We start from the raw sequence: 13595 nt of genomic DNA, 5'->3' as shown, positions 1-13595 counted from the left end.
ATAATTTCCCTGCTTGCTTGGTCTGTCACCATTAGGGTCTGTCTTTTGTCCTCCTGAGCCTGCATTGCCGGTCTTAGGCTACATCCATGAGATCAGTACTCAAAAGTGAAATGAGCACTGCTTGCAAGGTATTTTGAGGACAAAAGCTCTGATTTTTGTTTGTTGGGGGATTTTTTTTTTGTCAAGCTGTATTTTGTCTGATTTAAGATTATCCTTGAAAGCTCACACAGTGTCAGATAAGCACCAAAGCAAGTGCAGAAGTGACGACATGCTAGGGACAGGGCAAAAACTGTAAGACCTGTTCTAGCAGCCTGAGAGCAGCCTAATTGTTCTCAGTGTGCTTCAGTGAAAGACAGCATGTGTCACAGTCCTGTTAGCAAAGAATAAGTTTGAAAATGCACCTTACCCAAAACAAGCACCAGTTACAGTGAGGTAATGGGCTGAGGTCTGGGCACAGTGCTGGGGTACCTCAACTGAAATTCCAGCTTCTGAACGTGAAGGGTTTATTTGCTTTTGAGGGATAAACAAGACAATGTTTTTAAATAATTCATATTATTTTCATGAGAAGAGGTTGTTAATGAAATGCTAAGGCTCTGGCTGGCCTGTCATTGTAGAATGTTGTTCATCACTGACTGAATACCTAAAAACTAGTTACTAAATTTTTTGTATAGGACTCTTTCACCTAATTAGAACAAGTTCAGAAAAGAGTAACATGATTGGAAGCTACGGAAATTGCTTCTGAGGAGATTAAAGGAATTAAAATTCATAGCCTGGTGCGCAGATGATTATTGGGGGGGAAATGATTCCTGAAGTATTAATGACAGTAAAAATATTCTTCATCTTAAAAGTGGCTGAGAATGGATTAAAAATTCAGCCAGTTCCAAATCATGTTTGTTTATCAGGAGGAAGACGTGAAGGCATCTTGTTTATAAAATTTGGGGTTTGCAATGTGCATGTCAAGAAGCATGTGAAAATGAATTTCTCATAACCCTCAAATTGGCTGTACATCATGGAATATCTGCCTAAGATATAACTATGGATTATATAGAAGGTGTGGTAAACCCTGCAAAGCTACTAAAGAAAAACTTGATCCCTGCAGCAGCACAACACTGTCAAAAGTGGTGTCTGAAGTTATGTTGAAGGTTCAAGATTGTGTGTTTCTGTATCTTGTTGCTTCTCTCATTTCAGCATCTACAGGAGCCTCATGATGCTGTGTTTAGTTGGGCATTATAATGATTCCTCAGGGAATATCTGCTACCTTCCTTTAACTTACTTAAGTGATAAGTCATTGTAAGCTCATTGCTCCTTTAAGGGTTTGGTTTTATCCTAAAGCTACTTTCCAGTTTGCCAGAACAGCAAAATTGCTGTTACAGAAAAACTTCCATTGTATTCTATGGATCCTTAAATAACATTGTAGGTTCTTGCATTGGAATGGGGCTGTGAGCCACTGTGTTAAGTGATGAAAAACATCAAGTTATGCCATTTCTTTCAAACCCTTCCCCATAAGTTTTTTTTTACTCTCTCTCTTCTGTGAAATAATGGGAGTCCAGCTCACAAAAGTTTTAAATTTCCTGAACTGTTAGTACTCTGCCAAACTTATACTTTTAATGGCAGAATTAAAAGTCTTAAGAAGCCTTTGAGATTGCTAGAGTGAAAGCTCTGAATGAAAATAAAAAGAAATCAAAAAGAGGGAGTAAAAAGGAAAATAAAAGCTCCACCTTTCAATGTGGAGTTTATATGCATGTATAGCCCTGTATCCTCACCCATTTCTTTTTTCTTTCTACTACTACCATTTATCAGGAGTAAACCTGTTTATCAGAATTCACCTGACTGTAGGTGAATTTCAAGCCCTACACTGAAGGAAATAAAAAGTCTTCACTATCCATGTTACAATCCACCACAGAAGGCAAGATTAATGTAGGTTCTTGTTAATAGATCACTTGGGATTTATTAGAGTGAAACAAAACAGAATATATACATATGCTTATAAAGAAATATACGTAGGGTTTATTTTAGAACAATTTGGCTGCAGTGGAAAGCAGCTATGTACCCATTTTGATTGTTATCTCTAATAATATAAAATCTTAAAAAAGAAAATTAAAGAAAATATAGGTGGGAAAAGAAAGAAGGATTTGAGTAGACAAATATTACCACACCTGGAGCCATGAACGAGATTTGATTGTTGCAATTTGATTGAAGTGGTGGTCCCGTTTTGATCCATTGGTGGTGGAGGAAGCCTGCAAAACACAAATTTCAGTGGGTTAATGGACACACAGGGTCAGCTGGGAATGTTTTACACTGTGGATCATGGGGGAGTTCCTGATGGCTTATGACACCGTCTAAGACATGACAGCTCTCATGTCAGCGAGGCTGAGCCAGTTATGCCCCATCAGAAGGGATGAATACCCTCAGGTCTAAGTGTTGATGTCCCTGGTACTTCCCTGGTACTCCCCCTGGAAATGAGTTTTCACATCTGGGTCATTTTAGAAAGGGAGGACACTGACGTGATAAAAAGCACTATCCTACCTTGCATGATCTTCTTCTTATTGACCTCTTCCCATCTGACTCAAACCCCAGCTTGTTGCTGAACAAAAGTCAGTTTCTCATGGCCATCCTCCAGTGGTGGCTGTGCACCTGGGCAGTGACTGTGAATGGTCAGCAAAGCACTCTGCTCTTTTTGCAGAAGGTCGATAGTTTTGGGTCATTAACCATTACCATATCAGTCTCTTACAAGATGATATGGATTAATTCTGAACATTGCAGAACCACACGTTGCAGATCTGTAGTCAAACCTGTACATATTTCATATGTAGTGCAAGTCTAATTAGATAGAACCAAGACACCAAATCAGGATTACAGTGGTTTCTTTAATGTGCTGCAAACATGTAATAGCTCATCTTTACAGGACAAATAACTCATTTTTTAACAAGTACATCAAATGTAGAAATATGTCAGCCTCCCCAGCCTTCATTTATAATACTTTCTGGTTGCTATGGTGAAATACAGTGTTTCACCTTTGGAAAAGCTAAGGAGAGAAATAGAGCATTTATCATACATGGGTTATTTTATATTAGAGAAAGGTGCCATACAAAAATACCCCAAAGAGCTGCACAATAGTGATGTTCTTATGACTGTGGTTAATCATACATTTATTTTTTCCTTTGGTTATTTGCTAACCATTCATCGAACCATAGAGAGCCAGAAACACCTGTTTTGAAACAGAGGTGTTGCAGAAGATAGGTTCATGATTTTAAATTGATAGATGGGTTGGAGGCTTGGATGATGAATATTCCTCTTTGTTACTAGAATATTAGCTTTTATTATTGGCATACATGGTTCATTTATTTTCTCATTCATCACCACAGAAAACACCTTCCCTTTCTCTAGGAACTCATCTGAGGTCATCTAACTGTACAGCCCATGAATACATGGGTTCCCAGATGTATGGACAAGCATGCGTGGATATAGTCTTAATTTGGCTAACAGAAAATGACTGTATATGAAACTGTGAATGCTACTACTCTGTTCCATCATTTCTACCAGCTTGATCTGTTGGCCTTCCAGTAGTTTTTTATTTGCATGTATAAAGGGATTGATAATGGTGAAAGAAGGAAAAAAACTAGTGAAAGAAGAAACTCAGCCAGTCAGACATTACCAGGTTTGTTCCATATATGAAAAAACTAAAGAAGACAAGGGTTGTACAGAAAAAAAAAAAAAAAAAAAGTGTTTTCTTTTAAGCAGGGGAAGCATATCAGAGGAAGCTGGGTCTCTACAGCCAACAAAGTAGTTGGGTGTGATTGGTCCATAGTAGTTCCATTGTACTGCACTTTTTTTGTGCAGATATACAATTGTGCTTTCAAATTTGGTAATGGCCATTCCTGCTGCAACAAATATGATTTAATATAAAAAAACCCAGGTCTGTAGGCTGAAGACGCAGTTGCATAATTGAGAGGTAATTTCATTTGCCAAAAAAGCCAGTGGGCTTTGCAGTAAAAGAAACCAGAATTTGATTACTGACTATTACTAAATGTAATTTAACCTCTTTTAGGAAACATATAGCTTCTCTGTAATCCTTTGCTAAAGCTTAATAAATTAAGATGGTACTGTTGCTCCCATGGACATTCCATTTAATTTACAAACTGCTTGTACACTAAGTATTTTATACATATTTGTATAACATGCTGTATCAATTAGATTTTTTGACAAATACATCCACCTGTGTTATGTTATGAGGGGAATTGGTGATGGTTTTCTTGTGGGATTCCTTTCAGCTCCTATTCTAAGATCAGTAATGGCAGCAGTGCTTTGATATAGATCAAAGCAAAAACAAAAGCTTAAAAGCAACTGAGAGTCATAAGGTGAAAATGAAGAGAGGAAAAAAGAAATTAAATCCCACGCCATAGCCTAGAAGCTTTATACAGCTGTAACTACAATATTATATTAGTGTAACTTACTTCTAAGTATGAGACCAAACCTTTAGGAGCTTGGATATCATATTTTCTTCATTGACTACAAACCAGTGAAATTTATCTTGCCGGTACAGATGTTGAATTTTTCCTTTCTCAGTCTGTATTCACTTAACGTCATTAAAATCTAGGGCACTTAGTGTAAATATTAAAGATGATATATGAAGCCTGACAAATTTAATCTTCCATAATTACACTCTGCCTTGCTCTTCTAGCTAGCAAAAGTTTCCCTGCAATTCTGTCTGGGTAAGTAATTTGCTAGAGCAATATTGGGCTCTTGAGCAGCTGCAGTGCTGGTGAGATGAACAATGTGATTCCATACATTAGCTTCATTTTTCTAAACATCTTATGAAAGTTACAATATGTTCTGTGATTAGCTGTAACAGCCTACAAAGGAGCTGTTACATTCAAAATTATTTTACCCTGAGAATAATTCTTGAAAAGATATGTGTACCATAATTTGTTTTCCTAGTTCTTGAAATGCTTTCTAGTGGACATAGTTTTCTTCTGCAGATCAAAGATAGAACCTTTTCTCTGCAGTTTATTGCCTGTGAGTGAATTTCTCACTGGCTAACTAATAGGAGGATTAAGTTCTTTATCCACCAGGTAACTTTCCTAATAAGCTCAGATTTGGCATGAACAAGAAGCTGAAGATTTGCCATTTATCTGACCTGTTTATAGGTGCCCTTTCTGTGTTTATTTGACCATTTCATTCTCTTCTGGCTGTCTAACGTCCCTCCGGAAGAGGAGAGTACAAAAAGAAGGGCAGGTAATTAATACTTCCAAATTTTGTTTCTATTTCTAACTTATCTGCAGTTTCCCTTTTCAGACACATTGGGGGAAAATATCAGAGTCTAATGAACTATTACTCCCAGCCAATTAAGACACACATACACACACACAGAGGCACAAATTAATTGCAATGTGGTACAGATTTTAACACCTAGGAAGGCAGTTAAATTCAAGTCAATTAATGAATAGTAATACATCCTTGCCTTGGAAACAGTTCAGTTTTGGTCAGACCCATTGTACATTAGACAACAGCAAATCCAAAAGTCTGCACAGAAATGAAAATCATTCTTAGTATAAAGAGAGAAGTCTGAAAAGACTGATACTGTTTACAGGCAGATGTTAGAAAGAAAGTGTAGTGGAAAGGCATTAAACACTTCAGTGTAGTAGGGATCGTGTTGGTTTTCCATAAGAGTCAGAAGAAATTTGAAAAGATGAAGAGTTTAAAACTTCCAGTAAAAATTTCTTGTAAACATTAAAATAAAAGTTATTTAAGAGAATTAAGGGAATTAAAATACGTGCTCTTTTACTGTGTCAATTACAATGACAGATATAATCCAAAACCAAGTGCTGACTGGGATTAAAAGAAATGTGATAATACCAGATAATTTTGAAAGGATTGGGTAACCATGTTAAGTTGTAGGGAAAATTAATATCCTTATATGCTAGTAATTGAATTCTTATTTAGGTATTTTTAAGTATTTCTAGAATTAAAATTTGTTTTATTCCTTAGTCGTTCACTTCTTAGCATCCTGGTGTTATTCTTAAGCATTTGCAACTTATTTTGTTATGTTAAATTAGATGGAATTTTTTGTTTTTAAATGGCAGATTTTCTGTGTTCTTAGTCAACTTTGAAATTAATGAAATTTAATTTCCCATCTCTAAGCTTTATAAATAATATTCCTGAGTGGTTTTTTCTTCTTAGAGAAAATTGATGGTATTCTACAAGTGTAGAGCAATCAGTTAGAAAATGTACTTGGTGCATAATACACTGTCCTATTTAAGGTGTCCTTTTGATATTATTTGCATTCCACACATAAATTATCCTATTTAAAATGGTTAGCGTAGCCAGTACTTAGTTGGGATTGTTTGTGGAAAAATGTTAGGACTCCAGAAATGGATCATTCTTTTAGATGCCACTAATATAGAGATATCTATTCTGTACAGTTCAAAACTCATTTGGGATCTGTGCTTCCAGGTAATATATGTCTCCTACAGCACTTCAACACAGGTTCCTCTTGAATATCTACTTAGGACAGAACAATTTCTACTTGTTTTTGTGCAGAGGTCCTGATTTGCAGCCAAAACTCTCTGCTCGGTCATGCCAATTTTCTTCCCCTCTGGCTCATCTTGGAGCACACGGGGAGCAGCCTGCTCCTGTACCTGTAATATTACCTCCTTAGGGCACTTCCAGCCTCCCTGGACTCCTTTGCCCTTCAGGACTTCCTCCAAAAGTACTCTTTCAACCCCGTTAAGCCAGTGTCTGTCCAGAAGTCCAAGGTGGCCTTTCTGCTGAGGCCCCTCCAGAGTTTTGAGAGAATTGAAACACCCCTGTTACAGTGTGTTAATTTGATTTATATTGTGTTTCATTTTTATATTGGATTTGTAATGTTTTCTTCCCTGTTCCCCTTGGAAACTGTATCCCGTGGTTTGTCCCAGCTCAGCAGTGCCCATCCTCGCACACTGGGATGTAACCCAACTCTGTTCCGCTCCCACCTGTCCCTGCCTCTGGGCCCGGCCCCCAGGAAAAAGCCCCGGGAGGGGCGGGGCCGTCTCTGGCACCGGCGGGGACGGGGAAGGAGCTAAGATAGCTCTGGACCAAATAAAGCTATAATTTACACACACACACACACACCCCTCCCCCGGACAAAGAGCAGGCTCTTTCCTTTTGCCATCAGCGGTCGTCTGGGTCTCTCTAAAGAAGCACCACACCCCCGTTTCACAATTGCCGTCCCTGAGATGGCCTGCAAGCACCCCGTTACTCACCAGGTCCTGTGGGACATCCCCCTCACTAGCTCCCTCATCAGCTGTGTCAGGAAGCCATCTGCCACTCACCAGGAACCTTCCAGACTGTCTGCTCGCTGCTGTGCTGTCAGGAGACGTTTGGCAAGTTAAAGTCCCCCGTGAGAACAAGGGCTAGCACTGATACTTCTCCCAGCTGCTTATGGAACATTTTGTGTGCCTCTTCATCCTGATTAGGTGGTCTGTAGCAGACTCCCACCACGGTATCTGCCCTCCTGGCCTTTACCTTGATTCTCGCCCATAAACACTCCAACCTATTGTCACCAACATTAAACTCTAGGTAATCAAGATAATCAAGAAATCTAGATAATTATCTAGAAATCTGAATAATCAAGCATACAAAGAGTTGCCGTACATATAAGAGAATGTTATTATCTCCTTATTCAAGATTGATTTAATTTTCAAATGTTTTGGGGCATAGAACTTTTTCAATTGAACTTTTTCCAGAAGAATTCACATCTCTTATTAACATTAATGTTTTAATCTCTTGCATGGCAAATTGCAGGAAATATTTCATGTATCACTTCTTTCTCCTTTCCACATAGTTTCTCATCCTTGCCACTTTACTTTCTAGCGTTAAGTCTTGGAGACTCACAAATTCAGTGTATAGTTCCCCTAACTTAGAGAACTACCATGAAAAACAACAGGAAAAGTCTATTTCTTTTTTTCAGGAGGTATTCTCTGAAGTCAGTAATCAGTTACATTAATTCAAGTGGAAGTTTTTGGTTGTTTGGGGGGTTTTTTTGTTTGTTTATTTGTTGTTGTTGTTGTTGTTTTCTTAATTTAAACATTCTTCTGTAACTCATTTGCTGTGCAGGCAGAATTAGCCCCTAAAAGTCATCAATTTCACAATCTTCCTCCCTTTCAGCTTTTTTAAGAGGTCCAGGCCTTCCTTCTTGTGTGAAAGCGGTAAACAAAACCTTGGCTGTGTCTGGGACCACTTCTTGCTGGGTGCCTTTCTACAAATGGGTTGGCACCTTCAGTGGTGGAGTAGAAGAGCCTCTGCTCCCAAGAGTGGGCAGCTCAAGAGCAAAAGGTAGCCTGAACCTACTGTGTGAGAGGAGAATGGGGATTGACAGATTTCTCCATTTTAATAATTTCCCTGTGAGACCATTTACTAAGATAAATAAGGCCTCTTTCACTACTATAGTGTGAGTGTGGTATTTTATTAGGATTATTGTTTCTGCAATATTGTAAACATTTGTTCACACTTCATCATTGAAGAAAAAGAACATAAATCTGAGAAAAAGAAAAGCTTAAGTAGGAATAACCTCCAGAAATAAATAGAAGCCAGAAATGAGAATGAGATCGAGATCGACATGTCAGAGCCTTAAAAGGAGAAGATGATATGGAATACCTAGAAATTGTAAAGAGGAAAACAAAAGTTACTTTTCCTTTAAGAGGAGAAGAACTTAACAGGAAAATGTATTGAATCATTAATGTGGAATATGAGGTAAAAAGTAATATTTGGAAAAACATTAAAAAAACATATTTGGAAGGTGCAAATGTGGGATAGTGTATTTGGTTTGACTTATTTTTATGGTGTTTTCCTCTTAAGACAGTGTTTTAGTTTTACAGGTTAGTGGGAAAGTGAACTGAAACTCAGATGGAGAGCATATATAAATTATACAGAAGTCACAACATTTTAGTATTAAATACTCCAAAGTGTAAAATCAAAGAATATTGTTGCTTATATATTGAGTAGATATAACCTAAAATTAACTGAAGTATACACACGGATTTTTGAATGAATAAAAATATGTAGATCCTAGAGTTCTGCTTATATTGTCTTTCAATGCATACAGCCTTCAAAAAAAAAACCAAAAAAAGCTGATAATAAATTGTAGATTACATTTTTCTTTCTCTGTGTGGTAGCCCATAAACAATAGATTGTTAATGTTACAACTCATTACACCAATTTAAAATTATAATGATTCTGAACAAAAATAGAAGTACCTGAACTTCTTGATAGTTAGCAAAAAAATTTCTAGAGCTTAGCAACCTGAGTAGTTGATACTGGACATTGTCTATGTAGCTCTTTTTAGTGCTAGAACACTTTAGTGCTAGAATTTTAATTAATAAAAATGTCTAAAATATTTTTTCCTGAGGCTTTCCTTCACTTTATTGTCATGCCTTGTATAGCAATGGAGATGATTTATTTAGATTTTTAGGATGGGTACGAGAGTAAGCATTTAGGCATAACCTTTTATTGGTTATGCATGTCCTGCATGAATATTCTTCACACTGGGTATCCTCCTGGTAATCACATAAATAAACACAGGACAATTAGTTTTATACAGACTGTTTAATAAATCAGCTGGGATTCTTTTTCCCCTGATGTGTAGCCCAGGCATGATCTTCCCAGGAAAATCCCTCATACATATTAGTGAATATCAGAGTTTGGGGTTCAGCAGTTCTAGGTTCATGTCCCGAGGCAGAAAAGCACTGTTTTGTTTCTTAATCAATAAAAAATACATTATTCCTGGCTATGGATGAGCGGTTTGGGCAGTGCACGTCTCCTTGACAGCACTATATTTTGCTAGCTGGAGGCACTGATCATGCTGATGTGTATTTCTTTAATTTCTGTTCTCACTTTCAGTGAAGATTTAATTAGACTCTGGTGATGCTTAAGAAGAGGAAGGGACAGCGTTTCTCTGATCATTGTTCTCTCTAATGCAGAGGGCGGGAGTTTTTTGACATGCAGCATTTAGCGCGTGAAAACAGATGTCTGTTTTTAGCAAACTGTCATTTCTCAAACTTAACGAAAATTGTGCTAAGGGAAGCTGGGGAAGGGCTGTGAAGCTGGGGAGGATTGCAGCGGCTGGGTCTGGGAGTGCTGGAGCACTGAGTACTGATAGCAGCGTGCTCCCTCGTGCAAGTTTCCAGCGAGCTTTTCTTCTTGGCACTGACACAGCCAAGTCTCCTGCTCCGACACAGATGTTCCTCCAGCAGCTCCCAGTAACGCTGCTCCACGGATACAATGCCATACCCAGAGGTGTGTGGTCCACCTCAGCCTCCTAGGAGGACTCGCTGCTGATGAAATCAAATGCTTAGAGAAGCATGAGATGCGGGGCTTTATCTAATGTTTTATCTCAGCTAGAGTGGCTGCTGAACTGCCACTACTTAGTATAGTGGTGCTTTACACCACTGCAAATTTCTTCAAAGCAAACTCTAGTAAAATCCTCTAATTTCCCTCTGATTGCAAACCGGTGTGAAGACTGGAATGATTTGCCTGTTGGAAGAATGTTGACTCTCGAGTGGGAGTCGGAGGGACTACAAACAGTGGGTATTGTTGTGATTATATTTGCATCTCTGAAGCTGCTTCATTTGCTGGGACTGATTGATTTTTCAGAAGGTAAAGTGGTCACTCACAGTTTGTGCTGTTTGCAGGTTTGGTGTCTGATATGCTAAAATAGAGAGCATCAGCTATAAAAACCATGAAATGAAAAAGGTGAAAGTAACAGACTAAAAACCCTGGTTTGCTTCTGTTGCTTTTGCTTTGTTATTGAAAACAGATGCTAGCGTAAGATTTTTATTTTACAATTAATTTACAACTGTGAGAGGATGTTCATTATAAAAACCGAAGATAGTGAACATAACACCTGTCAGTTGCTTTTGAAAGCTTTTCAGTGCTGCTGAACTTGATTTTAGTTCAGGTCATGTTTACAAAATGCTTTGCTCTTCTGATTTATGATGCAATTAGAGTTTTCTTCTGGAAAAGTATCTGTGTTTTAAAAACCTGTTTCATAGATAAATGCAATACACTGTTGTTACAGGACAAGTTTTAGGATCAAGCCTGCTCTACATCTTTCAAAAAAAAGGCATAGATGCCAACATTAAATGTGTGTATTTAAAATATATATCATTAATATATGTTTTAAAATTCCTGTTGCTTGCTCAGAATCTTGTCTGCTCTGTACTATATGGGTCATATCATTTCATCTACTCCCAAAGAGGGTGTCACATTAATTTATTAGGACTTTTATTTCTATACAAAGGGGGGGGGGGAGGTCCACATTTTATAGAAATAAGCTATTTCATGTCAGTTATGAGTGAGGGTTTTTTGCTATCCACTTTTCAGGTTTTTCACAAAATGTCTACTCAGTCACTGATGCCCTTGCTAAAAAATACTTGCTTTTGTAAGTATGTTTGCTCATGTCAGTCCAAACCAATCCTTTTTGCTGGGTAACTGCTTTCAGTCAGAATCACGCAGCCAAGGGGAGCACTCCAGTTTTCTGAAACATTAACTTTTCATCATAGAATAGGGTTTTTGATGGATGTAGATTCACATAATCACCTCATAAAATTGTTCAGAGTGCTGATAAAATTTGAAATATTTAGCACTTTTATAGTTACTGAACTACTGAAATAAATCATCTTTGAAACTGTATGTGGTGAGAATATATATTTTCTTTGTTACTATTTAATGTATTGGTTATGGAATTACTCTTTCAATTCTAAACAATGAGTAATTTACCCATCATAGCAGTGCGCACTTTTGGGTCTTTTAATACTCTGGATGTGTAACATTTGTGACATGTAAAAAAAAAATTGTGGTTATGGATTTCCTTCAGCTTTATTACAGATGGTAACAAATCGGGAAAAAGATTGAAATGAAATATTGCTCTTTTTTTTAATATGTGTAGAGTTAGATCCTTTTCCTGATTTCTCAGTGGTATTGCAATTAAGTTTGTGGGAAAAGATTTTATGTGATTTCAGCTCTATAAAAACACCTTAAAAAAAACAAAACTAACAAACAAAAAACACTCCTGGTACAAATTACACTGATTTTAATAATAAAAATAATTTCAAGATGATCTATCAATTGAAGTACATCTTTTTGTTCTAATGCACCCATTAGTGTCACGGCATTTCCTCACATGATAATTATTTCATTCAAACGTACCTAGCAACATAAACCAATCCCTAAACGTTAAAAGGTTAAACTGTGTAAGGTACAGTTGATTTATTTATAATTGCAGTGTGAGTGCCTCCAGTGACTTGAGAGATTTCCAGTTCCCCTGAGGCTGATATGTGCTAATCAACTCTTCCACGTTTGGGTATCACCACTACATTAAACAAGAATTCTGCCCCAAATGGTTAAGGAATATTTTGTAGTGTATCCATAATTAGTGATTTGTTGTTCACCTACTGAATGCAAGGAAATGTTTTCCATTCATATCCAAGGAGGAGCACATTAAAACTGCCAGCATTGATCTGGAAACCAAAACAAGCAACAAGTCCTCCCCGTCAGCCACATGCACAGGCAGGTCATGGGTCATAATGCTGAAACAAATCTGTTCCCACAGTTAGGCTTTCTGATTTCTTAACATGCTTGTCTTAACATCCCTGATACATTGACTTAGACTGCAAATCACTGAAATAAATGACAGCAGGTCTGATGTTTGTTATTACAGGGCAGAGAAGGAGGATAAAGGATTAATCCTTAGTTGCTAACTTGCTACAATTCCACTGATTTTAGTGCAATTATGGTGAAGAAGATCTTGACTTGTCCTCATCTCCATGAGAAAATAGGAGAGCCCAGTCAATCTGCTTAGTTTTGCTGGATAAACTGAATCACAGAATTAACCAGGTTGGAAAAGACCTTTGACATCATCAAGCCTAACCTGTATTACAGTGTCCAACAATTGGCAGAACAGAGAGAAACCTGATTTTATCCTGTGTCCCAAACTAGGGACTATGTTATTCTGCTTCATCCATTCTTCACTTTCCAGTAAGTAGAAAACAGAGCAGAATGAAGATAAAGCTGGCTTCACTGGAGCTTCAGTTAAAAGAATGAAATTGAATCAATACACTTTTACTAGGAGAGATTGAAACTCCCCTTTTTCTCTCCTTCCATTACTTTGAAAGTGGTTTGACACTTATCATTATCTTCCCTCCAACTTCCTTGCCCAGAACTTTTTCTGCTGGGCAGCTTCACTCTAAAGCTTTTGTTTTGTTTCTCAAGCTGGAAGGGGAGGAGAACAGGGAGATCAAACTGAAGCAATGGATCAGAACAGTAAAGCAAAAGGGCTAGGCTTAGAGGGAATTCATCCACCAGAAACTTAGAGGGGAGAGATGGCAAAATGAAGGATTCACTTTGCATTTCTGTGTCCAGAACAGCTGTCAAGTAGTAGCTATGCAGAGGGATTATCTAAACACGTGAGCAGCTTTTTAAAAATTGGGGAACTGCCTAAATCAAAGTCTTTGAAAGGAGAAACTCTACAATCATATGCTGATTGTATCTTGAAATATGTCTCTTACAGAAATGTTTTTCTCTTCCTTCTGAATGGAATCAGCCATTGTTGCCATCTAATG

The 13595-nt window shown here is 37.6% G+C and overlaps 1 protein-coding gene across 9 annotated transcripts in view; it reads left to right on the top strand.

Annotated features, from left to right (window-relative positions):
• KCNIP4 (potassium voltage-gated channel interacting protein 4) overlaps window positions 1–13595 on the top strand; it is a 410197-nt gene that overhangs the window by 308374 nt on the left and 88228 nt on the right. Inside the window, exon 1 of one of the 9 annotated variants that reach the window (XM_040065089.1) lies at window positions 10126–10632. The exons of 7 other annotated variants lie outside the window; for them this stretch is intronic. In XM_040065089.1, the coding sequence (XP_039921023.1) occupies window positions 10521–10632 (112 nt within the window). In that variant the 5' untranslated portion in view covers window positions 10126–10520. Of the gene's footprint in view, window positions 1–10125; window positions 10633–13595 lie in introns of those variants that run through there. One more of the 9 variants, XM_040065084.2, reaches the window with a different exon arrangement.

Source organism: Hirundo rustica, chromosome 5, assembly GCF_015227805.2.
Source record: "Hirundo rustica isolate bHirRus1 chromosome 5, bHirRus1.pri.v3, whole genome shotgun sequence".
Classification (NCBI taxonomy): domain Eukaryota; kingdom Metazoa; phylum Chordata; class Aves; order Passeriformes; family Hirundinidae; genus Hirundo; species Hirundo rustica.
The sequence above is the reverse complement of the archived record's forward strand: the minus strand, read 5'-3'. Positions and strand labels throughout refer to the sequence as shown.